This window comes from Apis florea, unplaced genomic scaffold (genome assembly GCF_048593485.1).
Source record: "Apis florea isolate Af1SG1 unplaced genomic scaffold, ASM4859348v1 contig_3587_pilon, whole genome shotgun sequence".
NCBI classification, from domain to species: Eukaryota; Metazoa; Arthropoda; class Insecta; order Hymenoptera; family Apidae; genus Apis; species Apis florea.
Genome location: NW_028256789.1, coordinates 1,781,718 through 1,807,960, shown reverse-complemented (window position 1 = coordinate 1,807,960; position 26,243 = coordinate 1,781,718). Strand labels below are relative to the sequence as shown.

The following is a 26,243-nucleotide window of genomic DNA, read 5'->3' as shown; positions in this document are numbered from 1 at the left end:
CGTCTAATCTACTCTTCGTTTGGCCTCCATCATTCATTCCAGTCCTGTAATTCCCTGCTTCGTGGGGAAGCAAAAACGTAGAAACGGGGGAAGAGGATTTTATTAAAGATTCCGTCCCTTTTTCCGTGATATGAGAAAAAGAATCGAAAGAGAATGGAATCGATATTTTATTGTCAATTATTTATTTAAAATCGAATGCAGTTAAAATTTCGAATCGTATATCACGATCGCTCCATTAGTTTAATAAGTAAGTGATCTATATGGACTAATTGCTAAAAGAAAAAGAGAAATACCAGTAGTACATTGAATGTTTTATCTTATCCACTTTCTTGAAAAATAATTTATATTTGTTTTTGCATTAAGTGCTTGATAAATTACATACATACATTATTATTTTAATTACGATTGTTTCAAATTATTTTCTCGGCAAATAACTAACTAATTAACTAACTATAACTGTTTGATTAGGTCAACAGTTTGGTAAATCGCAAAATTACGATATTATACTTACCAAATAATAATTTTAAGAATGTTTAATACTTATCCAAAGTCTGCAGGGATTAGGGTAGGATAGGAAATCTTTGTTAATAAAAAACATCTACTTAATTTATTAAAATTAAATATTTATTATCATAATACAATTGATTTAATATAACATTGTAACATAATTTATACTTTGATTCTATTTAAAATAATAAATAATAAATATATTATTGCAAATACATATACAATTATTACAAAAAATAAAAAGAAATATGTAAATTTTTGTATAAATATTATTCTACTATTATTCCTCTCCATTTCCATGGATTTTAAAAATTTCAGGAATATAACAATTCCAAGAACTGCCAAAATTGGAAAGAGTTCTCGAACGATCTCCTATCAATTTATGTTCTCCTAATACAAAATCGAAAAATTGGATAAAATTTTCGTTCGCTCAAGAGTTTCGATAATTTCAAGAATTTGACATCGTTTGACATCAAGAACTTCCGAAATTCTTGCAAAAGTTCCTATCAACTTACAACATTCACAAATTCAAAAAAATTTATATAATTGTAGTAAAAAAAAAAAAATAAATAATGTCTGGTGCATAATGGTTGAAAAAGATTTAATATCACAAAAAATAACAGCAATAAAAGGTAAGTAAATATCATAATAAATAAAGATAATTATTTATAAGTATATAAATCAATTTTTTGAATTTCAGAAATTTCAAGAATTTGACGTCACTTCCAAGAACGGCCGAAATTCGTGGAAAAAATTCTAGAGGGAGCTCCTGTCAACATGCATTCTCCTAATACAAGGGATACATACAAAAAAAGTCGAAAAAATGGGCAAAATTCTTCCTTCATACAATTCACTCAAGAATTTCGATAATTTTAAAAATTGAAATATGAAAATATGTTAAAACATCAAAAATGTAAATGTAACATAAAATAACGTGAATAAATACATTTTTTTTGTAAAAAATACCGAATTTTTTATTTGTTTCCCCAATCCCAAAACTTGTACAACTTTCGAATTTCAGAAACTCCAGAAATATGACATCATTTCCAAGAACTGCAGAAATACTTGAAAAAATTTCTCGAGCGGCCTCCTATCAAGTTATATTCTCCTAATACAAAGTCGAAAAATTGGCAAAAATTTTCGTTCTCTGAAAAATTTCGATAATTTCAGGAATTTGAATTTCCCACCGAAATTTAAACGACCTCCTATCAAGTTATATTCTCCTAATACAAAGTCGAAAAATTGGCAAAAATTTTCGTTCTCTGAAAAATTTCGATAATTTCAGGAATTTGAATTTCCCACCGAAATTTAAACGACCTCCTATCAAGTTATATTCTCCTAATACAAAGTCGAAAAATTGGCAAAAATTTTCGTTCTCTGAAAAATTTCGATAATTTCAGGAATTTGAATTTCCCACCGAAATTTAAACGACCTCCTATCAAGTTATATTCTCCTAATACAAAGTCGAAAAATTGGCAAAAATTTTCGTTCTCTGAAAAATTTCGATAATTTCAGGAATTTGAATTTCCCACCGAAATTTAAACGACCTCCTATCAAGTTATATTCTCCTAATACAAAGTCGAAAAATTGGCAAAAATTTTCGTTCTCTGAAAAATTTCGATAATTTCAGGAATTTGAATTTCCCACCGAAATTTAAACGACCTCCTATCAAGTTATATTCTCCTAATACAAAGTCGAAAAATTGGCAAAAATTTTCGTTCTCTGAAAAATTTCGATAATTTCAGGAATTTGAATTTCCCACCGAAATTTAAACGACCTCCTATCAAGTTATATTCTCCTAATACAAAGTCGAAAAATTGGCAAAAATTTTCGTTCTCTGAAAAATTTCGATAATTTCAGGAATTTGAATTTCCCACCGAAATTTAAACGACCTCCTATCAAGTTATATTCTCCTAATACAAAGTCGAAAAATTGGCAAAAATTTTCGTTCTCTGAAAAATTTCGATAATTTCAGGAATTTGAATTTCCCACCGAAATTTAAACGACCTCCTATCAAGTTATATTCTCCTAATACAAAGTCGAAAAATTGGCAAAAATTTTCGTTCTCTGAAAAATTTCGATAATTTCAGGAATTTGAATTTCCCACCGAAATTTAAACGACCTCCTATCAAGTTATATTCTCCTAATACAAAGTCGAAAAATTGGCAAAAATTTTCGTTCTCTGAAAAATTTCGATAATTTCAGGAATTTGAATTTCCCACCGAAATTTAAACGACCTCCTATCAAGTTATATTCTCCTAATACAAAGTCGAAAAATTGGCAAAAATTTTCGTTCTCTGAAAAATTTCGATAATTTCAGGAATTTGAATTTCCCACCGAAATTTAAACGACCTCCTATCAAGTTATATTCTCCTAATACAAAGTCGAAAAATTGGCAAAAATTTTCGTTCTCTGAAAAATTTCGATAATTTCAGGAATTTGAATTTCCCACCGAAATTTAAACGACCTCCTATCAAGTTATATTCTCCTAATACAAAGTCGAAAAATTGGCAAAAATTTTCGTTCTCTGAAAAATTTCGATAATTTCAGGAATTTGAATTTCCCACCGAAATTTAAACGACCTCCTATCAAGTTATATTCTCCTAATACAAAGTCGAAAAATTGGCAAAAATTTTCGTTCTCTGAAAAATTTCGATAATTTCAGGAATTTGAATTTCCCACCGAAATTTAAACGACCTCCTATCAAGTTATATTCTCCTAATACAAAGTCGAAAAATTGGCAAAAATTTTCGTTCTCTGAAAAATTTCGATAATTTCAGGAATTTGAATTTCCCACCGAAATTTAAACGACCTCCTATCAAGTTATATTCTCCTAATACAAAGTCGAAAAATTGGCAAAAATTTTCGTTCTCTGAAAAATTTCGATAATTTCAGGAATTTGAATTTCCCACCGAAATTTAAACGACCTCCTATCAAGTTATATTCTCCTAATACAAAGTCGAAAAATTGGCAAAAATTTTCGTTCTCTGAAAAATTTCGATAATTTCAGGAATTTGAATTTCCCACCGAAATTTAAACGACCTCCTATCAAGTTATATTCTCCTAATACAAAGTCGAAAAATTGGCAAAAATTTTCGTTCTCTGAAAAATTTCGATAATTTCAGGAATTTGAATTTCCCACCGAAATTTAAACGACCTCCTATCAAGTTATATTCTCCTAATACAAAGTCGAAAAATTGGCAAAAATTTTCGTTCTCTGAAAAATTTCGATAATTTCAGGAATTTGAATTTCCCACCGAAATTTAAACGACCTCCTATCAAGTTATATTCTCCTAATACAAAGTCGAAAAATTGGCAAAAATTTTCGTTCTCTGAAAAATTTCGATAATTTCAGGAATTTGAATTTCCCACCGAAATTTAAACGACCTCCTATCAAGTTATATTCTCCTAATACAAAGTCGAAAAATTGGCAAAAATTTTCGTTCTCTGAAAAATTTCGATAATTTCAGGAATTTGAATTTCCCACCGAAATTTAAACGACCTGCTATCAAGTTATATTCTCCTAATACAAAGTCGAAAAATTGGCAAAAATTTTCGTTCTCTGAAAAATTTCGATAATTTCAGGAATTTGAATTTCCCACCGAAATTTAAACGACCTCCTATCAAGTTATATTCTCCTAATACAAAGTCGAAAAATTGGCAAAAATTTTCGTTCTCTGAAAAATTTCGATAATTTCAGGAATTTGAATTTCCCACCGAAATTTAAACGACCTCCTATCAAGTTATATTCTCCTAATACAAAGTCGAAAAATTGGCAAAAATTTTCGTTCTCTGAAAAATTTCGATAATTTCAGGAATTTGAATTTCCCACCGAAATTTAAACGACCTCCTATCAAGTTATATTCTCCTAATACAAAGTCGAAAAATTGGCAAAAATTTTCGTTCTCTGAAAAATTTCGATAATTTCAGGAATTTGAATTTCCCACCGAAATTTAAACGACCTCCTATCAAGTTATATTCTCCTAATACAAAGTCGAAAAATTGGCAAAAATTTTCGTTCTCTGAAAAATTTCGATAATTTCAGGAATTTGAATTTCCCACCGAAATTTAAACGACCTCCTATCAAGTTATATTCTCCTAATACAAAGTCGAAAAATTGGCAAAAATTTTCGTTCTCTGAAAAATTTCGATAATTTCAGGAATTTGAATTTCCCACCGAAATTTAAACGACCTCCTATCAAGTTATATTCTCCTAATACAAAGTCGAAAAATTGGCAAAAATTTTCGTTCTCTGAAAAATTTCGATAATTTCAGGAATTTGAATTTCCCACCGAAATTTAAACGACCTCCTATCAAGTTATATTCTCCTAATACAAAGTCGAAAAATTGGCAAAAATTTTCGTTCTCTGAAAAATTTCGATAATTTCAGGAATTTGAATTTCCCACCGAAATTTAAACGACCTCCTATCAAGTTATATTCTCCTAATACAAAGTCGAAAAATTGGCAAAAATTTTCGTTCTCTGAAAAATTTCGATAATTTCAGGAATTTGAATTTCCCACCGAAATTTAAACGACCTCCTATCAAGTTATATTCTCCTAATACAAAGTCGAAAAATTGGCAAAAATTTTCGTTCTCTGAAAAATTTCGATAATTTCAGGAATTTGAATTTCCCACCGAAATTTAAACGACCTCCTATCAAGTTATATTCTCCTAATACAAAGTCGAAAAATTGGCAAAAATTTTCGTTCTCTGAAAAATTTCGATAATTTCAGGAATTTGAATTTCCCACCGAAATTTAAACGACCTCCTATCAAGTTATATTCTCCTAATACAAAGTCGAAAAATTGGCAAAAATTTTCGTTCTCTGAAAAATTTCGATAATTTCAGGAATTTGAATTTCCCACCGAAATTTAAACGACCTCCTATCAAGTTATATTCTCCTAATACAAAGTCGAAAAATTGGCAAAAATTTTCGTTCTCTGAAAAATTTCGATAATTTCAGGAATTTGAATTTCCCACCGAAATTTAAACGACCTCCTATCAAGTTATATTCTCCTAATACAAAGTCGAAAAATTGGCAAAAATTTTCGTTCTCTGAAAAATTTCGATAATTTCAGGAATTTGAATTTCCCACCGAAATTTAAACGACCTCCTATCAAGTTATATTCTCCTAATACAAAGTCGAAAAATTGGCAAAAATTTTCGTTCTCTGAAAAATTTCGATAATTTCAGGAATTTGAATTTCCCACCGAAATTTAAACGACCTCCTATCAAGTTATATTCTCCTAATACAAAGTCGAAAAATTGGCAAAAATTTTCGTTCTCTGAAAAATTTCGATAATTTCAGGAATTTGAATTTCCCACCGAAATTTAAACGACCTCCTATCAAGTTATATTCTCCTAATACAAAGTCGAAAAATTGGCAAAAATTTTCGTTCTCTGAAAAATTTCGATAATTTCAGGAATTTGAATTTCCCACCGAAATTTAAACGACCTCCTATCAAGTTATATTCTCCTAATACAAAATCGAATTTTTGGCGAAAAATTTTATTCGTTCAAGATTTTCGATAATTCCAGGAATTTGACGTCATTTCCAAGAATTGATGGAATTTTAATTTTTTAATTTGTTTAATTAATTTTTTATACTTACCTCTTTAAATATGGTTTCTAATGGAACCTTTTTTTGTTTTTTTTACTTAAAACTAATTATAAAATTTAACTTACCTATATTCTGCTTCCTTTTTCTAAACTTAAGCTTTTTTAGAAAAGGGAAAATAAGGTGAGAAATAAAAAGGAGATAAAAAATATATGTACAATATATATTTATTAAATATTAAAGTTACATTACATATATCTTATATTTTAACATTATACAGTATAACTTATACTTATATAACTATATTACATATTATATAATATGTAAAAATTGGTTTGGTGCTTTCATTTTCAACTTCGAGATAGTGAATCTCGTTGGGATGAGTGGCAACAATGTAAGGCTGCTGATAAATCTGCTTGAGAATCATGTTGGTGGTCGATCTTGTTCTCCAGGTGATTGAATTCGTTTTGGGCAATCTTCTTCCAACTTATGTTCTCCTAAAACAAAATCGAAAAATTGGTTGAAAATTTTGTTTCTTCAAGAATTTTAGAAATTCTAGGAATTTAACGTTATTTCCAAGAACTACCGAAATTCTTATCGAGGAAAAATTCCTCAGACGTTCTTCTAACTTAACTTATGTTCTCAAAAAATTTCTTTCGTTCAAGAATTTCGATAATTCCAGGAATATAACGTCGTTTCCAAGAACTGCTAAAATTCTTAGAAAAATTTGTCGAGTAATCTTTATTGTATACTTACTTACCAAAAAGATGTATGTGGAAGCGTGAGAAACTGCAGATGAATGAATTTTATGATTGTTCCTTTTTTAGAATTCAAGTTCGTTTCCTTTCGCTTGACTCGTGAACTTTCAATGAGAATATTTAGGAAATTAGAAAAGATTTGATATTTCCGTCGTTCCGCCTTTTTTTCCAATGTAAAATTGATCATGGCGTTTTCGATCAACTTTAAAGATTTATTTACCTGTGAAAATAATATCTATAAATAATGTACGGTCAATATTTAACTATTGTGTATTATAAGTAATTAATTATGCAACTGGCATCGATGAAGCTTTTAATAAAAAATTTCAATACAATTAAACAGTTGTATTACATTTCAGATATCGATATCTTTTCCGCTTATTCTACCGTATATTAATTAATTGATCATCGATGAGCCAAGTGCAAAATTATCGTATAGATTTATTAATTAAGAGATAGATCAAGCACAGGTGTGTGTATACGTGTCCAGTGCGGCTCGATTCGCTGCTCGATTTAAATTAGCAAGGTCAAATATAATTTAATACACGGCCAGATTTAATCTTCGAGGAACAGATGAATGATTACATAATACTGTAATTGTACAGGGAATGTAGAGAGGAGACCGGATAGAATTAGATATTAACGTATCATTTACATCACTCAGTGCATAATTATATCTGCGATTGTACGGACTGCGTTACTTCATTGTTGGGATGCATATGTCTTGTTGAAACGAGGAAGGTAATTCGATTTCACTGCCTTTATACAATTATATTAATAATTCTTCTTTCTATAATTTTACCTTGCAAATTATTTTCAATCATGTTAAATACGTAATTTCCTAATTTGTATTTAATATTTAAATTAAACGTTTCATTTGCATTTTATATTGTTAAAATTTATTATCCCTACTGTACAAAGGGTAATTTTAAATAATAAATAATGACGTACAGAAATTATATCAGCAATTATATATCGTTTGGCAAGATGATAGATGTATCTGAGTTTGAAAGTACAAATAAATCGAGAAATAACGAATGACAAAAGACGATTGATCGTGGCTATAAAATTGAAACACGATTCCTCGACGACAAGAGAGAAATATAATTAGTAATTCCGAAGGAGCTTAATTTCTCCGTCTGAAAGTTTCGCGCGAATCACTGTAGCCACTCGTACGAAAACTTTCGGGGCAGTGAAAGTTCGCCGCTTAGCAATTTCGCGTTCGGGAAATTGATTGGAATATCTCGAAACTTGCGAATTGAAACTGAGAAGTTTCTCTTGGGAGCTGGAAGGGAAAAAGGAAAGGATCAGTCTTGGAAGTTTCAATTATGAAAAAAAAAAAAAAAAAAAAAAAAAAGAAAAGAAAAGAAACACGGTTAAGAATCGAACGATCAGAATTCGTTTTTCCCTCGAGAGAAATTAAGAATCATTCTTCCACAATGGTCAAATATACCATCTTTGCGATCTTCCCTTTGTCCCTATTTTATGCGAAGAAAGAAACATCTCGAAAAGATGGAAGCAATTTTCTCTAAAGAACTATCTTTGAAACAGAAATTTTTAAACTTGCACAAGAGAGAGAGAGAGAGAGAGAGAGAGAGAGAGAGAGAGAGAAATGTTCGAATTTCTTGATAATATCAGAGAGGGAAAAATAAGCATCTCGACAATGATGAAGAGTTTTTAATATTCTGGAAAAATTCCCCTGTTGTATCCTGTTGTAAGGAAGTATAAATAAAAACGACCGCGGACCTCCTTTATTTCATCGGTCAAAGTTAATTAAAAACAGCTCAATCAACCTGTTATGTTCGACTATTTAAAAATACGCGAACAAATCGACATTCCGGTCCGCGAGAACAAAGAAGAAATTGCGAAAAATGAGAAGCGAGGAGAATTGTCGAGGAAATATTGAATGGAAGATGAAGAAGGGCCTCAAAGGAGACGAAAGAATCGCGAGAGGGGGCTGTCGATTCTTCTAGAAAAGCGTTTTCAACCGTTGTTTCCTCGACGGGGGTCGAGAGGTTTGCCTGCATGAAAAAATAACGATGAATCGCGACGATTGGCGGTCCAGCGTGTTTTGTTTTCGCGTACGAAAAGTCGTAAATCGTAGAAAGTGGTGAGACTATCTCTTTCTCTCTCTCTCTCTCTCTTTCTCTCTCTCCGATGTCGAGTTTCGTTTGAAAGCTTTTGCTCGATTCTTCCTTTTCTTGGATCGTTAATTAGAAATTTTACTTTGAAATTCTCAGTTTTATCAAACTTCTAGACGGATTTCCAGATTTTTAATTTTCAAAGTTTTCAATTTAAATCTTTCAAACTTATAGATAAGTAGGGATCAGAGGGAGCGAGGCGCGCGAAAAAGGGGTTGAAAATCATTTTGGGGGAAAAATAATTTAAAGGGAGATCAGGAAGAAGGGATATTTCCAAGAAATTTCGTAGCGACTTTGACAGTAATTGAAACGTACGATGGAAAATACAGGTGGATTTTTTCTGGACGTTCAGATTCGTCCAATAATGCCAGGGCATCTTCTTATCGGTAACGGATGCGAAATTCTCACCAACTTTCCCTCCATTTTCTTTTCTTCTCATAGTTCCCACAGAATTTATGCGAGACGCGGAAACTTTCCGCTGACAACAGGGGAATCTCCTCCCCTGATCCTCTTGAAAATCACGCGACACTTCTCGTTCGGAAAAAAGAAAGATAGAGAGGGGAACTGAGAAAGAAAGAAAGAGAGAGAGAGAGAGAGAGAGTAATCTTCAAACAGAAAACAACAAACGTTTATCCTAATAATCACGAATAAAAAATTCTTTACAATGGAGAATTGTTATTAAATTATTATCCCGCTGAATGGCTAATTCGTTAGACACTCACCCTCACGGCCCAAAGTAAATTATTCCCCAGGCATTGGAACGATTTAAGCCCTGTTAAGTCTCCAAAATGTGTTTGAAGTCGGCCAGGAAACTTCTTGTGAGTTAACGTTGCACGTCTTAAAATAATCCAACCACATTTCTCCCGGTAATCCTTTATCCGGAAAATGGAACAAACTCGGTAGGTAAACCGGCCTGATCCCGTGGAAATTTGTGTTCGTAACTATAATTGAATCTGTAACGTTCAATCCATACTCTTGGAATCCCAACACCTACGGCAACAGCGAATTCCATCAAACTTGAGTTCCGTCTCGTTGCGTGTGTGATATATATATATAAATCGATTTATCGTATTACATTAAAAAAAAAAAAAAAAAAACCTTTCGATATCAGCTTCTGCAACGATCTATAGTAACTCTACACGATCACGTCTATCTTAATATTGTATCTTAATATCTCGTTCCTTTTAATTTTTCCATGAAAGAAATCGTAGCACGTTAAGCTACAAGGAAGGGGGGATAGATCAAAGAGAGAAGATGACTGATAAATTTTCTCCACCAAGACATAATAAAGCAGCTCATTCCGCGCTTTCTTCCCCTTTTTTCCCCCCCTCCCATCCTCCCCTCTTACCCGTGTATCCGTCTTCTCATCTCGCGCTAGTCAACCCTCGACCCCGTCTACTTCCTCCTCCTCTTCTTCGTCGTCACGAGACCCCCTTCATCTCGACCCTTTTACCGGCACAAACTCGCTTCAAATTGCCCCTGGAAATCTCATTTCCACCTTTCCAATCTCCTGAGAACCGATTCTTGCCGAAAAAAGAATTACAATGGGGTTACCAACTGGCACGAACCACGCATGCACGATGTCGCGCGCTGTGACATCACCTGAATGCTGATAGAGAGAGAGAGAAGGTAAGATAAGGAAGAAAAGGAGAAGGGTCGAGGAAGGTACGCAGTGTGCAGATGAATACGCACACTGAGGATCGGAGGAGGTTACTCTTCTTACCTATCGAGATCATTTCGTCGATATGGTTGACGTGCTGGAAAATTGTAGTTTGCCGGGGCTGACTCGCTTCTAAACTCTTCCACTGACTCACAGTAAATGGATATCTGGTAAAACGATCCTGAGATTGTTTCTTGACTCAGAGACTCAGAGTTTCGAAGATCAATTTTTTTTTTATTATTATTTTTGTTAGAGATTGCCTTCTTTCAATACGACAGACTATCGTGCCATATCTCCAAGATTTACCTGAAATCAAAAATATATAAATTTGTTAGAGAAAGTAGCTTTGATACGTTTTGGATAAGAAGGAAAATTTTCCTATATTTATATTTATATTCGCTCGTATGTTAGAAGACGGATTAAAGAAAACTGTTCCTAAAAAATATCGAAAGTGATAAATTATTTTATATTTTCATCCCACAATTCTATTCATTATTCAAACTTTAATTTGAACTTTAATTTAAAATTGACCAGATCGAGTAATTTTTGAAAGCATTATATCGTAGCCATAATGGAAGGGGAATGAACGAGAATAAACGATTTTTTCCCCTCCCCTGGCAGGAAAATTTGCACGCAATTAAGCTGCAGTCAGCCCCGTCAAATTGAATGCTGCTCGATTAATTTTCGTTGGTTGAAATATTCGTGGGCGGTCGCTCGACGTCGCTCGGCCTCAAGATAGAATTTAATTATGCGAGTTAGCTTTGCACTCGCGCCGGCCACTACCGCCGCGTTTCCGCCGTTTTCTCCGCTCTAATAGGCTTATTAGTTTGTTATTCGCAACTCGACACCGCTGCCCGGAAGTTTCGCGCGAAACCACCACGGCCCGTGTTAATTGGGCATCACTTCATTCGCGCGCGCATACCTCTTTTATTTCCCTGCATCCTAACTGAATTAGAGAAATTTGTTATCCCGATATCGTGCCGTGTAATCACTTCTTGGCACGCGTTTCTATTTGTATGGTACAGGATTAAATAATCATAATGATATCTCCAATAAATAATGACATAAACACGCCGCAATAATCACCGATAAACATTATAATTTGTGATAATAAGCGTGATAACGTCATCGTATTTATGGAATAAATAACGTTAATTTATTTTAAAGGATTCGTTGTTCGCTGCTATCTTGATTTAGAATAGCATTGATATTATACGTAGAGAGAATTACAACGAAGAGCAATGAGAAAGTAGTTTAGAAAAAAAAAAAGAAACAAAATCGAGAAAATATCATGTCATTAAATGTTAGAAAATAAAAGTTGTCTACTTTACGAAAGGATCCTTTTTTTTTAAAGGGCGATTAATTAGACAAAGAACAGGGGAACGATTGTACTCGAGTGTGGGTGAACCATTGAATGACTGCGTTTCAATTCAAAAACCATCGGCAAACTATCGCGTCCCTGGTTTTAACACTTAAAACGCGGAATTCTCGTTTACGTCGCGGAGATTGATAGGGATTTGCGTTCGACTTTTGCAGGAAGTGGCTGAACACTCTTGGGGACAACGCGATTCAAGGTGGAAACAGAAGGGGAAGTCCAGAACGGCAGGGGAGCTGCTGATTGAATAACCGTGGAAACTTAAACAGAAATTCTGGGTCAAGGTGAGTCGTCCTTCCATCAAATTTTCATTTCTCTTCTTTCCTTTTTTCTCTTCATCCGGAATTCGCGCTAATCCCTTCCTAACATCATTTATTACAAATCCTTCGAAGTTTGAAAGTTTATAGGAGAAGGGAGATTAATCGGAAATTTTGTCATTTAATTTCTTTCTTTACGGATGAATATATTGAAATTAAAATTCCCGCTTTGTGAAACTTCGATCACGGCTAAAAGGGGAGGCAAACTCAACCACCGAGTTCAATTTTATTTTATTATCAAAGTAAAAATCTTGGCGAGCGAATTACGTTGCTGCTGCTGCTACAATTAGCTGCTGTTTCCTCTACAACCACCGCTAAAACTTTCTCCCCTAATTTCTTTCAACTTCTCGGAGAGGAAATACTTCGGAGAGGGGGGAGAGAAGTTGCGAATAAATTTCGATCGCGAGCGAAAGAAGGGCCACCCAGCGCTCCAGCGTGATCGTTGTCCCTGTCGTTGTTAATTAATTTCGACTCGCCTCGATTTTTCAAGAAAGTTTGAACGAGGTCCGGCGTAACTTAGTCGCGGGACGGTGATCGTTAAAAAAAAAAAAAAAGAAAGAAAAGAAAAGAAAAAAAATAGGAGGATGCGAGGGATGGCTTGGCCTGGAAATCCTGGAGAGCCTTGGGGTCAGATAGCACGGCGGTGACGGCATTTCAAGTTCGTCTAAGCAGAAACAGAGTCGTTTCCGAGTTAACTCGGATTAATTCTGAAAGTTCCACGAGGGTAACCCCTCCAAGGGTTGAGGTACGGTGTCGAGCTTCCGCTCAGAGGATCTCAAGGGGGAGGTTGGTTATTAAATTTTGATACTTGGGATTCCTCACTTTCCATGCTGACAAACTTGCGTCGTTTCATCAGCGCTTTTATATCGGCCCGATATATTGTTGCGAAACATTCGGAATAATTTAGAGGATGGAAACTTTGTTGACACGAAAGGGGAGGAATTTTAAATTGAATATTTTTCAATTTAAATTCTTCGCGTTTTGCCTTCTATTGATGCCCTATTGATCGAAATTTTATAATTTTGTCGTTTGAATTTTGGACAAAAAAATTTGTTTAGTTGATCGAAGTATTTTTCTTTTTCTTTTTTTTTCTTTTTTTTTTTGAAAATTTACATCTTCTGTGACAGGATATTTGTCACGGAGGAGGGGAATATTATTAGATGGAAAAAGTAAAGGAGTATTGTTAACGGGGGAAACATTTTACTATATAAATTTGTTGTATTGTTAGTTCCGGAGGATTTATGTATGTATAGATAAGGAAATAACAGAAGTTGAGATTCCCTGGAGTCACAAGGCCCGCGTGTCATAGATATACCTGTGTTCGTGTATGTACGCGAATTAAGCCGGAGCGAAATTTCAGACCTGAAGATTTCGTCGAACTAATACCCGAGGGGCAAGAAATTGCAAACAAGATCTTGTTGTCGCCACTAGAAATTAATCCTTCGCGTGCAACAGATGATCCGCTGTTATACTTTGCTCTTTGTTTGTTTTCAAAACTCTATCTAGATGATAGTTAGCTTGGTTGATAAAAAAAACCTAGCAGAGAAGAAAAGATTATTATGTAAAATTGAACATACGAAAATTCTCGTATAAAATTTTTTGATGTATAACCATTTCCTCAACGTAATTTATTTAAAAGAGAATTTTAGAGATAAAATTGAAAAATTTCTCAAAATATTGAACTTTACATCTCGATACGTGCCCAACTTATTTTCCAAATGACTTAGGGTTTATTTTACGAGTGTCTTTTTTAAAAGGAAATTTGACTCATAAATCTAGAAATTATTCAGTGAAATATGCTAGACAGAGATAGGAAAAGTTTCCAGACGAAATAAATCGACGAGAGAGAGCGGATGCTAATTCTAACAAAATTATATGACTGAATGATATGGTTAATAAAATCGTATCTTTCTGTTCCGTCTTTCCCATCTGAACTTATTTTTATCATTTTATTAGCAAAGTTCTCGTCTGAGATTATTTCTTTGCAAATTTATTTTCTGCTACTTATGATTGCTTTGAGAATGAAATTCTATCTTCCGTCTTGTCACGAATGTGATATTAAATGACAACTACAAGTGATACAAGGATCGCTTCCCTTAGCTCCATCTGTCGTATCAAACTGTCGTTTCGTCCTTCGAATTGTACGGGAAAAGTTTAGATTTCCTATCGGAATCGCTTATTGTCTGCTTAGAAATTCAAAAAATTCTCTAATATTATTTCGAGAAATAATTATTTCTAAAACACCATTCATTGCGCCAAATATCATTATTTCGAGCAAAATTATTCGTAAAAGAACCATAAAAACCATCATACCATTCTTAAACACCGCGACAAAAATCCTATTAAAATTACCAAAACTTCAAACCACTGTAACTTCGAATCTAGCCACTTTTTATCGATCAAATTAAGATCGTCGGAAACGCGAATTCTTCCTCTTTAAAACTCTTTTTGTTTGATCTCGATTCGACTTCCCGTTTCCGAGATATCGTCGTTCGAAGATAAACCTAATTTTTCCTGTCGCCGTCCCTATCGCACACTCGGTCCTCTCGCTCCTTAGGCCCGCTCTCACCTATCTCAACTTGGCGCCACGTGCGCTGGTCAGTGACAGACGCGAGTAAGCAGTTTTTTTTCGAGATTCCTGGAAAGACGTACGCATGAACAGGAAAAAAAGTAGGCCACGGAGTCCCCTTTCGTTCGTAACTTTAACGCGTTATGTTTAAAACGTTATATCTCGGCAACCAATTGAGATATTAAAATGAAACAAAGCGCGTTTTAAAGGTTGCACATTCTGCTATCGTTCGAACATCTTTCCCCCCTCCGCCCCAAAATTTTACAATTTTTCCCGATGTATTTCGCACTAAAAGTTACCGCATTACTTTGAAACGTGATTAAAAAACGCAACACTTTTGAAAGAATTGTAATTTAATTGACCTTTCGTTCAAATATAAAAAAAGAAGGATTGCAAAAGAAATATCGCCAATTTTCCATACAATTTCATTTTTATATCATCGAACGAAAATCTTGTTTCCCATCGTTGGGGATCCGCGTAGCTCTGCCGTCGTTAAAACAACGTTAGAGCCCACACCTATGGGATATACGCAGTTATTCGCTCACCCACGGGGAAATTGCTCGTGAAAGCTCGCCGTATATATATAAAAAAAACCCTTTCCAAGCGCGGAATAAATTTTTTTTCAAAAGTTGTTGCGGCGATACTTACTCGACGTGACATGTCCTCGACAAAGTTTTCATCTCTGGCCGCAGAAAATGTGCCCCTTTCGATTCCCCCGAATGGAACAATGCGACGAACCGGGGCATCAACTCGAAGTTTCGTTTTAAATTATTCGTCGATCTTGATGCTTCAAACAAATTTCCTGATGTTTCCTCGATCCAAGCTTTCTGATCGATTTACGCCATTACGGAAGATATACGTACGATTCCAACAAATTAATTCAAAATTAATTCCAACATTGATTTGGACACGTTGCGAATGATGGATCCACACCAAGTGCGTTTTATCGCGAAACGCGGATCGATAGACAGATACACGGTCATTACAAATGGAACAGGTGATACTGATAACGCCTGTTTTCCGAATTTCGCCCTAGTTTCGCTCGAGATATACCCATTATCGGAGAATCATAAAATACTTGGACGCACGAGTGTGCGAAAAGACAAAGATCCGTTTCAACGACTCGTTGCGACTGATAACAAGGAGGATGGGGCAAAGTTTGCAAGTTTAATCGCAGTCGACGACCGAGCCGATGCTCCAGTTTCACGGGGGAACGTGAACGCCACTCTTGGAAACGAATATACGTCTCTATGGAAATCTCTAAGAAGTTGAAATGCCGTTTCGATGGTACTTTATACCATCGGAACTCGTCAAAAGCGAAATTCGTTTCTCTCGATTCGAAATTATTCGAAGGGATTTCATGCTGGCTCGAACAGCTTTGAGAGAAGTCATATCATGAAAATTGAAAACATTTCAGGGACAAAATTGGTAACGAAACGGTCCATCTAGGATTATACGAAGAGTCGCGGTGTTGAGTGGAAATCTGTGATGAGATTTACTTTTTTCCCCCGCGGCGAAAAAAATTTCGTCTCGCTTCGATAAAATTTCGACGTTGTTACGTTGTACACCTTTTTTTTTTTTTTTTTTTTTTCGGCGACCACGTGCGTGACGCGGTTACAAAGTGGCCACTCGTGCCACTTGGAGGCATTCTCGAGCAGACAGGACCCATCTCCGTCGCTGCAACTGTGTCAAACATTATGCAGGCAAGCGAAAGCCACTTGAAATGCAAATATTTGCAGCGGGAGTAATTAAGGCTCTTGTAGAGTGGAAGTGACGAGCACGTTCAACTGCTGTGCATCGGCACCCGTTGTCGAGAAAAATATTTCTTTTCGTACAAAGGACTACTCGAGCCCGTTTCTCCGCCAATTTTCACGATTCTTTCAAGTGTTTGACGAGATAAATTTAACAGAATTCCTAAGAATCCATTTATCCTTAAAGCTTCGAGAAATATGTTGAAGTTTATTGAAGTTTTACGCGCTCTTTTGGACACAAAATTTCGACGAATAAAGAGAAAGAACGAAAAGAAGGAAAGTAATTCGCAAAAACCATATTTTTAACGAGGGTGAAATTTTCCTGATGAAAATTGTGAGAAAGATGATTGTGTTATCGAATTATGGACGCGTTCGATAATTTCTGCAGAATGGTTGAACATCGTTTTCAAGAATTTTATTTTCACGCCACGCCATCGATTTTTCGCGAATCGGAAAATTGTTGAGAAGTTTTCAAATAACGAGAGCACGCCGGATCGATATTATTGTACGATGGAGTAAATATCGGTTTAAATATTTTGCAAATCCATTGAAAAATGGTTTTCCGTGCAATTTGTTGGTCAATTTAACGAGACAAAAACGGCACGAGAGACGATACGAGTGTAGAAGTCTTTAGAAATTTTGTATTAAAAATTTTCTCAAAGCAATTATATAGATGTCACGTTACTGCTCGATTATATTGTCAAATTCACCGATAAAAATATAAATGCGAATACTACGCGACATAAATGGGAACGAAAACGATAAATTGTAAAACACAATGTGTAAATCGTGACTGTTCTGGTCATATGAAATATATTTTTGCAATAATTTTATCGAAAATGATGAGAATATAAAAAATAATATCGCAATATTATTTGCGTTTGTTTGCGATAGAAGCATACGAAAGCAAGATCTTCTCCCGGGTGGAAAGATTTTTTTCACGGTTCGTTGAGTCTGGAAACGCATTCTGAAAAAAATTAGCAACGAAAACTGGAACGAATATGTTTCACCGTTTGTTCGAGAGAAAATTGGAATTCTTTTGCAAGAGGAAATGCGTAAAAATAAAACTGGAATAAAACGTTTGTTCGCCAGGTATAATTTACAATTTAATTGAACGAAGAAAAAGCATCCTCGATGCTCATTCTTCCTTTTTAACCAGCTCGGTTAATTTGTACCCTTCAAGGCCAAGGGAAAACGAAACTGTTTATCCCCCTTTCCAAACGATTTTCTTCTCTTCTAGCAAGTTTTCTGTCAAAAAAAAAAAAAAAATTGAAAACCTCGATCCGGCTAACAAGTAGCCACAAAAACTTCTTTTTCATCAATTATCGCGAACGCGTATCGCTAAATATTACTTTTTAACAGTCTTCTTAAAAATAAAGAAATCATGGGCAAAAGATTATATCTCTGGATTGAAATTACAATTACAATTTCCACAATGAACGAATGAATTCGATTCATCTCGTAAAGAAAGGAATTATATTAGATATCTCATCTCCCGAGTAATTTTCCCTAGGAACAGGGGGGAGGGGAATCTTTCTCGAGCCATCTTCGAACTCTCTGCCTCGTTTTAATTTTCAATTTCCACGGGAACAGGAAGCAACAAGGCATTCGCCTGCTGATAGCGTTCGTCCCCCTCCTCAGCCCGAGGGGAACGATCTTCAGCCTCGACAATTATTTACCAACCGGTTTACGCACTCCCGTGATCACCTCGATTAAATGTTACCGACGTTAAGAGATCGAGCTTCGATTTCCGGCGTTAGTTCCGGCGACGAGGAGGCATTGCTTCTCTCTTTCCGTATTCCGCACGGTTGAGGACGCGTGTTTATCCGGGGAGTTGGAAAATCGGGAGGGAATATTTCCATGACAAAAACCACGGTTTCGGTGGATCAAGCCGCGAGGACACCACTCGAATATGTATGGGATCGAAAAAGGGGGTCATCGAGGGCGGCCCTCGTTCGGGATATTCATTCGAGAGTCTAGAACTTCCGTACCCTTGAGTTCAGGTGGCGGATCAATTCGTCGAGCGGCGATCAAGGGTTTATGGAAATGACGAAACTTGAAATTAAGACGATCTTTTTCTTTTTTTTTTTTTTTGTGGACGAAGAGAGTTACTTTCGGTATTAACCCTTTTATGAAAAAGTTTTTGGAAACTTCTCTCGATATCTATGGATCTTTTCTTTCGAAAATTTTAAAAGAATCTTCCTGATATTTACGATTCGGTTATTTATAAATGTATTATATTTCGAATTTATCTCGTAAAATTTAGAGAGAGAGAGAGAGGAAAATTCTTACGCTGGAGATAGGATTTATCTTGACTCGATAAAGTTTCATTTTTTAATAACGCTTCTCACAAGTTCCATAAACTTGGAAGAGGAGATAAGAATTCGAGCCAGTATACGCTCGGCTATCCTCCGAGTAATAAGATAAAGTCAAAAGAACTCGCGATATCGAATTGTTCCCCCGGTTTTCGTCGTCCGCCCGATTCTATAAGTAGGGCAACGGAACAACATCGAAATGAACCGCCGTTTCGAGACTTACTTAAGGAATTCTTTAAATTGAATTTCCCAGTTTCCAACGTTTACGTAATCGTGTTTCTTCCCAGCCAACGGACACACGCGTATGCAAAAATATCCCGTTAGTCACCGTTTTCCAGCCAGTTGGTTAAGTACGAAAACTCGTTCGAACGCGAGAAACAGATACGTACGGCGCAATTAAGGGATTTTCCAACGCTTCTAATTCCTATCTTAAATTTCGATTAACCCTTTCGCTATTACGGCCAATTATAGTCGCTTTGCACAAGATGCCACTGAGATACTGCGGGCGATTATAGTCCCTCTGTATAAGATGCCACTGAGGTGTTATAGGCGACTACAGTCCCTCTGTATAAGATGCTAGTGAGATACTACGAATAACTATAATCGTATCATAGGCGACTATAATCGCTCTGCATAAGATTCCACTGAAATATTACGATCGATTATAGTCGTTCTGCATAAAATGCCACTGAGCTATGGGTGATTATAGTTGTTCTGCATAAAATGCCACTGAGCTATGGGTGATTATAGTCGCTATGCATAAAATGCCACTGAGCTACTACGAATAACTATAATCATTCTGCATAAGATGCCACTGAGATACCATAGGCGACTATAGTCGCTCTGCATAAGATTCCACTGAAATACTACGATCGATACGTCATTCTGCATAAAATGTCACTGAGCTACTACGAATAACTATAATCATTCTGCATAAGATGCCACTGAGATACCACAGGCGACTATAGTCGCTCTGCATAAGATTCCACTGAAATACTACGATCGACTATAGTCGTTCTGCATAAAATGCCACTGAGCTATGGGTGATTATAGTCGCTATGCGTAAAATGCCACTGAGCTAGTACGAATAACTATAATCGTTCTGCATAAGATGCCACTGAGATACCATAGGCGACTATAGTCGCTCTGCATAAGATTCCACTGAAATACTACGATCGATACGTCGTTCTGCATAAAATGTCACTGAGCTACTACGAATAACTATAATCATTCTGCATAAGATGCCACTGAGATATCATAGGCGACTATAGTCGCTCTGCATAAAATGCCACTGAGCTAGTACGAATAACTATAATCATTCTGCATAAGATGCCACTGAGATACCATAGGCGACTATAGTCGCTCTGCATAAGATTTCACTGAAATACTACGATCGACTATAGTCGTTCTGCATAAAATGCCACTGAGCTATGGGTGATTATAGTCGCTATGCATAAAATGCCACTGAGCTACTACGAATAACTATAATCGTTCTACATAAGATGCCACTGAGGTATCATAAGCGACTATAGTCGCTCTGCATAAGATACTAATGAAATACTACGAATGACTATAATCGGTCTCCATAAGATGCCAATAAAATACTACGGCGACTATAATTGTTCTGCATAAGATGCCGCGTATCGTACGACGAGCGATTCGAGTTATCGCGCATCGATTATTTTTTTTTGGAAAGGTAGCATATCTTGTTTTTATCATCAATTTTAGCGCGATCGCTGACGATCTTTTTCGAGCACTGTGCACATGCGGCGGAGAAATGGTCCATAACGAAAGGGTTAAAAAGCAAGAGAATTAGTTCGCATTATTCGCGACCAGATTCGAGAAATCCTTGTGCAACGTTGGATTCTTTGGATTGGAAGGCAACATGGATAAGGGAGGAGGACGAGCTTCTTTCGAAAAAGATTCGAAGGAAGGATGATTTATCAAAAGATCGGATTATCCCGGAGGGGACGTGTTGCCCGTTCTATAAAACGTTCGAATCCTATCCAGAACGGTTGTGTATGGTCATCAATGATGGAATATATACGGTCGTGAAAAAGATGGGAAAAAAGGGCATGAGTTATGTGGCATTGTCGCGACCCTTTTCGAAATCGTAACGCGGAATCAATGGGCCTTCGTTTAGTCGGAGTATTTTCCTCGTGTTGAGATTTCGATTTTTCGTCTACCCCCATCAATGAAATTACGAACGAATACAAATTGCGAAAATCCACGAGGACCGACCAACAAAAGGGGGAACAAACGAGAAATACCCTCTTGATAAAATGATTTTATTCGTGACATTCGTCGATTTATATATATATATATATGTATTCGTTCGAGTTATTCAAATCGATATCTGTTCTCGAATCTCGAGGCATGCAATTTCACTTCGTTCTTATTCAATTTTTAATCTTTTATTATGGAGTAAAAAGTTTTTTAAAAAAATTTTTTTATACAACAATGTATATTTAAACTTTTCTTTTTTTTAAAAGAAATAAAATCTCAAGAATGATACAATGGTGATACGTCGCCTTGTCGAACTTGACGTGACCATCGTGCGAAATCCCAGTTTAACCATACAAAAATCCAGCATAACCTTGAGAAACGAAGAGTTCCCATCCATCCACGATCTTTTCAATGACGTATCTCACTATTTCCTACCTTCTAATTTCCGATTGAAATACCTTCGATACTTCGAACCTTCGATTCTGTATAATGATATTTCGTATTATTTTTTTTTTTTAAATTTAATGAATTTCATTAGAAAATTTTCTTCTTTTTTCTTCCAATTATGGAAACGACAAAGCGTCAAATTTAGGCGGACGAATTGTTATCTTCGTCCGATAAAGTAAAGTAATAGAATTTCAAATGAACGACGGTCCCAAAAAATGGGAGAAAGATATCTTCATTTATATTTTTGAATATAAACCGTTCGTGAATATTATCGACACGGCCGTTTTCGAAGGTATTTCCTGCGGCGTGAATTATTTCACATCCACGACTGATCGAAGGCAATTTAATTTAATGCGCATTCAATGTTTAATCCACTTAATATTAATCGCGGTAGCGAGCCGTTTTCATTATACCTTCTAACCGTTTCATAAATGGAAAATTTCCGATCTGGCAACGATTTATCTCGACGTTACGCCCGAGTGAACGTATAAAAGTATTAAAAAAAAAGAAGAAAAAAAAAAAAAGATAACAAGGAATATTCGTGTACATCGATACACAATGCAAAAGCTTCCGCGATTGTGGATAAAAAATCTCTCTCTTTTCTTTTACTTCTTTTTCCACCATTCAACCGTTCCCCTGATAATCGATATTCGAATTTAACGCAATAAATTTGACATTTAACCGTATTACAAGATCAATAATCGACTCGTACCGTGTTTAATATATATTTATATGGAGAAGAAATGAATTGAATTCGATCAATCACTTCTTTTTTTTTTTTTTTTTTTTTTTTTACCGTAATTTATCACGATTCGTCTTGCGTTTCGTCACTGAGAAAATTCAATGAAAATGAATCGAATCGGAGGAAGGTAAACGTTTTATAAAATTTTCTCCTTTAACGTGACGCGTTTTCGAACAGCTGACCACGACCTGCGACGAGCTACCGTTCAGAGTTTATTGCCGGATCGCGAGCCGAACCTACATTCGCATATACAACTTTCTCAGCTATAAAGGAGGCCTCGAATTGATATACGATCCACAGTAAACACAGTTGATGTTCAATCAACTTGTTGGATTCGAGCATCTTCGTTCGATTAGAAACTTATTAAACGCGGTGTTAATAAAAATTTAGTGAAATTCTTTCTTAGAAGGATCAGGATCGCGGTGTTTCGATTGGTGGTTGTTGAATGAAACGAAGATGACTCTGTGAACATTTTTGACAGTATCGATATTAATTTTTAGTGAAATTCCCTTTACGTAGCCTGTATGTGGTGGTAGATGAAATTATCCTCCATGATTTGTTGAACAAGATTGATGACAATCAATATACGAAACAGACGAGTAAACTCGATTTCGAGAAAACTTACACGAGCGATAATGAAATATATGAATACGAAAGTGAATCTACAAAGAGGAGTTTGTCGACGTTTTTCGTGTTGTCCGATATCGAGATATTGCAGGTTTATAGCGATAAAATTTTGTAACGAGACATTCTATACCATAAATTGAACGATTATCGATTATCGATAAAAAAAATGTGAAATTTGCGTTTTAGTGCGCAATGTCTATTTTAAAAGATATTTATAACGATGATCCTGCCGCCCCGTTTCGTTATTTATTCGAGAAGACACCGACATTGTATGGGCGCGAGTTAGAAGAAAACGACAGGAAGATGAAGATTTTAATAAAAGGTGAGTTGGCCAATTCCGTTAAACGAGGCTAACGATTTTTAATGCAACGAAAAATTTATTTATCCCCGTATAGAAGAAATTTCCTTATGCAGCAATCTTTGTTTAACCTTTTTTTTTTTTTTCGTAATTATACTTTTCGTATCTTCATCAAAAATTGTATCTCGCCAGACACAAAAAGAATACTACGTAAAAAGAATTCATCTCCGTGAATGGAATCGAAATTTCGACCGTTCGAACTTCCCCCCAATTCGATTGTCCCACTCGAAAGCAAAAGTATCTGGTTTATTACTCACCAACAACCACTCAAACACTTGGAATTGTATCGGTACGGTTGTTGCACGTACGAAATCGAATTCTCCGCAATCAGCCAGGAGTGGGCAATCGTTTACAACGAGTACCATTTTTTCTGGTTGTTGCATTCGATCGGTTAATAATATTCTGTCGGCGTGCGCGTGAGCACCGATATAATTGGTCGTCGGTCAGAGACCGTTAACGAGATAAAGGTGGGAAGGGGGGGAGGAGGGGAGAGGAGAGGGAAGGAAGGACAAAGATTAAATGGAGGGATGAAAATAAGTGAAACGAACGAACGAACGACGAAAAAGGGGGGGGGGGGGAAAGAGATGGAAGGAAGAAGAAAAAGGAAATAGAAGAGAAGAGGGTACACAAATTCAGAGAGATCGGCTTAGCGGCGACGGTGCAGTTCGAGTCCCGTGTTTACAGCCGTTTAATTGCGTTTACTTACATGGTTAATTCACCGTGGATTGTGACATCGTCACGTTCCACAGCTCGATGCCGAGTTTAATTGTTTACCTTTCATTGAAGCTTTTCACCACGCGAAAGGCCACCACCGAACAATTCCCCTCGCTTTTCAACCGGGACTTTATTCGCTTCTCCTTCGTCCCGTCCAGGGAATTGATAGTCTTTGTTCCTTTGAGATCGGTGATTTCTTCTTTCGTGCCATCCATCGGTTTTCATACACCTGATTAAAGAGCTAATTTTCCCATTTCTAACGAACGAGACATATATATTTTTCCGCCTTCATTCCCGCCCTTTTGCAAAACCGTAGCTCCGCTTCTCAAACCATTCCAATATTTTTCGCCATTGAAATATTACTCCAAAGAAGGTAATTACTTTCCACGTTTCTCGCGTTCTCCTTTATTTTCATCAACATCCAGTTTTTTTTTTTTTTTTCCTTTTTTTTTTCTCGCGCAAAATCGAAAAATGAAACGTTCTTCACTCTCCATACACGAACACGAGTAATATTATATTCTTATAATACTCGGTTTTTGGTCACCGAGAGAAGAGAACGTTCCACGCTCGACGTGGAATTATTAAAATTTGATCCACTTGTGAAATTTCTGTTTAATTATATATAAAGCATGGGGGTATAATAAGTATAGAGAGAATTTATGGGGAGGGATGGAACGAGGTTAATCATCTCGTTCGAAATCAACCGATCTCTCGTAAAGAAATTTCATTATCCGTTTTTACCTTTGGATCATTCTGTGTTTCTTTATTCGATCTTATCTTTTCTTCTGATCGTTTATCGCGTGCAAATCTCGAATTATTATTATTTTTATTATTGGTAACGATCCGTTTGTTCGCGTAGGTTTTCCACAACCTAAAATGAAGTCTATTCACGAACCGTTTCCAGAAGTGAAGAAAATCTACTCGGAAGTCGCCAGCAAGGTTTCGAAGAGAAAACGGAAATAAAATTGTCCGATTTTATTATTGTATTTTTTACGATTTTTTCTATTAAATATAATTAGTTTTAAACGTATAGACAGTAATTTAATTTAATAGTAAATATTATTATTATATGTTATATAATAATAATAATAATAATACGAATATTAATAATGAATATTGTTAATTATTTTACATTTTTGATACGAAAAATGGAACGAATTTGTAGTTGCAAGTTCTTTTTTTTTTTTTTCAAACAAAAAGATTTTTTGTTTGTTTTGTAACACACGATATTTTAATAACGATATTTTATGTTTACGTAACTTTGGATTGTTCAGATTCCACTTCCATTATGGTACAAGATTTTTTTAAAAATATTTTTCGTGTATAATATGCGCATTGTGATAATAACATACAAACTCGTTACAAAATATATTCAACATTCATATCTGAAACAGTCATAAATAACTCTCAATTAATTTACAGTCACAAATAATTCATTTCATTTTTCAAACATTCTAAACCTCTTCCCCTTCCTCTCCTAAAAAAATCCTTGAAATTCCCTTTTATAACTTCAATATTTAAACAAATAACACAAGTAAATATAAATTGAAAAAATGATAACACAATGTTCGATCTACAATAAATTAATAACGTTAATAACTTTGTAAAGAAACATTGTAGATATACGTACGTAGATAAACGCGTCGGAAATGATCTCGTTTTTGCATTGTCCCATCGAGAAGACGTTTCAAACGTGACACCGTTCCTTGCGTAATAAACCAGCGAGTGTGTCATTGCACTTGTCTCACTCTAATGATCATTAAGAAGGCTGAGAAAAGTCAACTCCAAGAAGTATCTACGTTCTTTTATTTTCTTCTCTTTTATTTTTTAAATGACATTCTAATAAATCATTCTCTTTTCTTATGCGCCTGCATATCTCTGTTGAGTCATTGCAAAATCTCTTCCACATTCTTGGATATTTTCATAAAGACTACTCCGTTTCTCTCCTTCCCTCGAGCTTCATACGTGATTTAAACATCGCCTCATTCAAATTCCAAATCGTTTCGTGTCGTATTATCGCTTGTAGCCTCTCCATCACACGAAAATAAATATTTAATTCAAGAGGAATATTTCTAAAAAAGAAAGAAAAAAAAAAATCTCTTTTTTCCATTTAACTTTTATCTACGTTCGCGAGAACAAATATACGTGTACGTGGTTTTTGAGAATCATTTTTTAAG

At 35.3% G+C, this 26,243-nt stretch overlaps 2 protein-coding genes and 1 long non-coding RNA gene across 5 annotated transcripts in view; 2 read left to right on the top strand and 1 right to left on the bottom strand.

The window, feature by feature from the left end:
* Positions 1 to 26,243, top strand: part of LOC100864231 (uncharacterized) — a 122,743-nt gene that overhangs the window by 39,597 nt on the left and 56,903 nt on the right. The window contains exons 2-3 of one of the 3 annotated variants that reach the window (XR_015294169.1): positions 826 to 1,139; positions 1,208 to 1,470. The gene's annotated coding sequence lies outside the window, so the exon portion shown is untranslated. Of the gene's footprint in view, positions 1 to 825; positions 1,140 to 1,207; positions 1,471 to 12,161; positions 12,285 to 26,243 lie in introns of those variants that run through there. The other 2 variants (XM_012485020.3, XM_086914387.1) reach the window with 2 other exon arrangements.
* Positions 6,276 to 9,814, bottom strand: LOC147656572 (uncharacterized). Its single transcript, XR_015294170.1, has 3 exons — positions 9,688 to 9,814; positions 6,827 to 7,044; positions 6,276 to 6,563 (listed from the first exon to the last, which is right to left on the bottom strand). It is a non-coding gene; the product is annotated as an uncharacterized LOC147656572 (long non-coding RNA).
* On the top strand, positions 21,295 to 25,096 carry LOC147656571 (uncharacterized). The gene is made up of 5 exons (XM_086914384.1): positions 21,295 to 21,594; positions 22,545 to 22,666; positions 22,887 to 23,085; positions 23,181 to 23,316; positions 24,926 to 25,096. Exons 1-5 carry the CDS (start codon positions 21,469 to 21,471, stop codon positions 25,027 to 25,029), a joined length of 687 nt encoding a protein of 228 aa, XP_086770510.1. The 5' UTR covers positions 21,295 to 21,468; the 3' UTR covers positions 25,030 to 25,096.

What these genes read in the sequence shown, in the direction of transcription:
- LOC147656571 (XM_086914384.1), top strand. Translation starts at nt 21,469, where the DNA reads ATGGTGATACGTCGCCTTGTCGAACTTGACGTGACCATCGTGCGAAAT. An exon ending in TCCACGATCTTTTCAATGAC is followed by an intron (nt 21,595 to 22,544) that starts GTATCTCACTAT and finishes GTTTTCGAACAG; the next exon opens with CTGACCACGACCTGCGACGA. An exon ending in GATGAAGATTTTAATAAAAG is followed by an intron (nt 23,317 to 24,925) that starts GTGAGTTGGCCA and finishes TTGTTCGCGTAG; the next exon opens with GTTTTCCACAACCTAAAATG.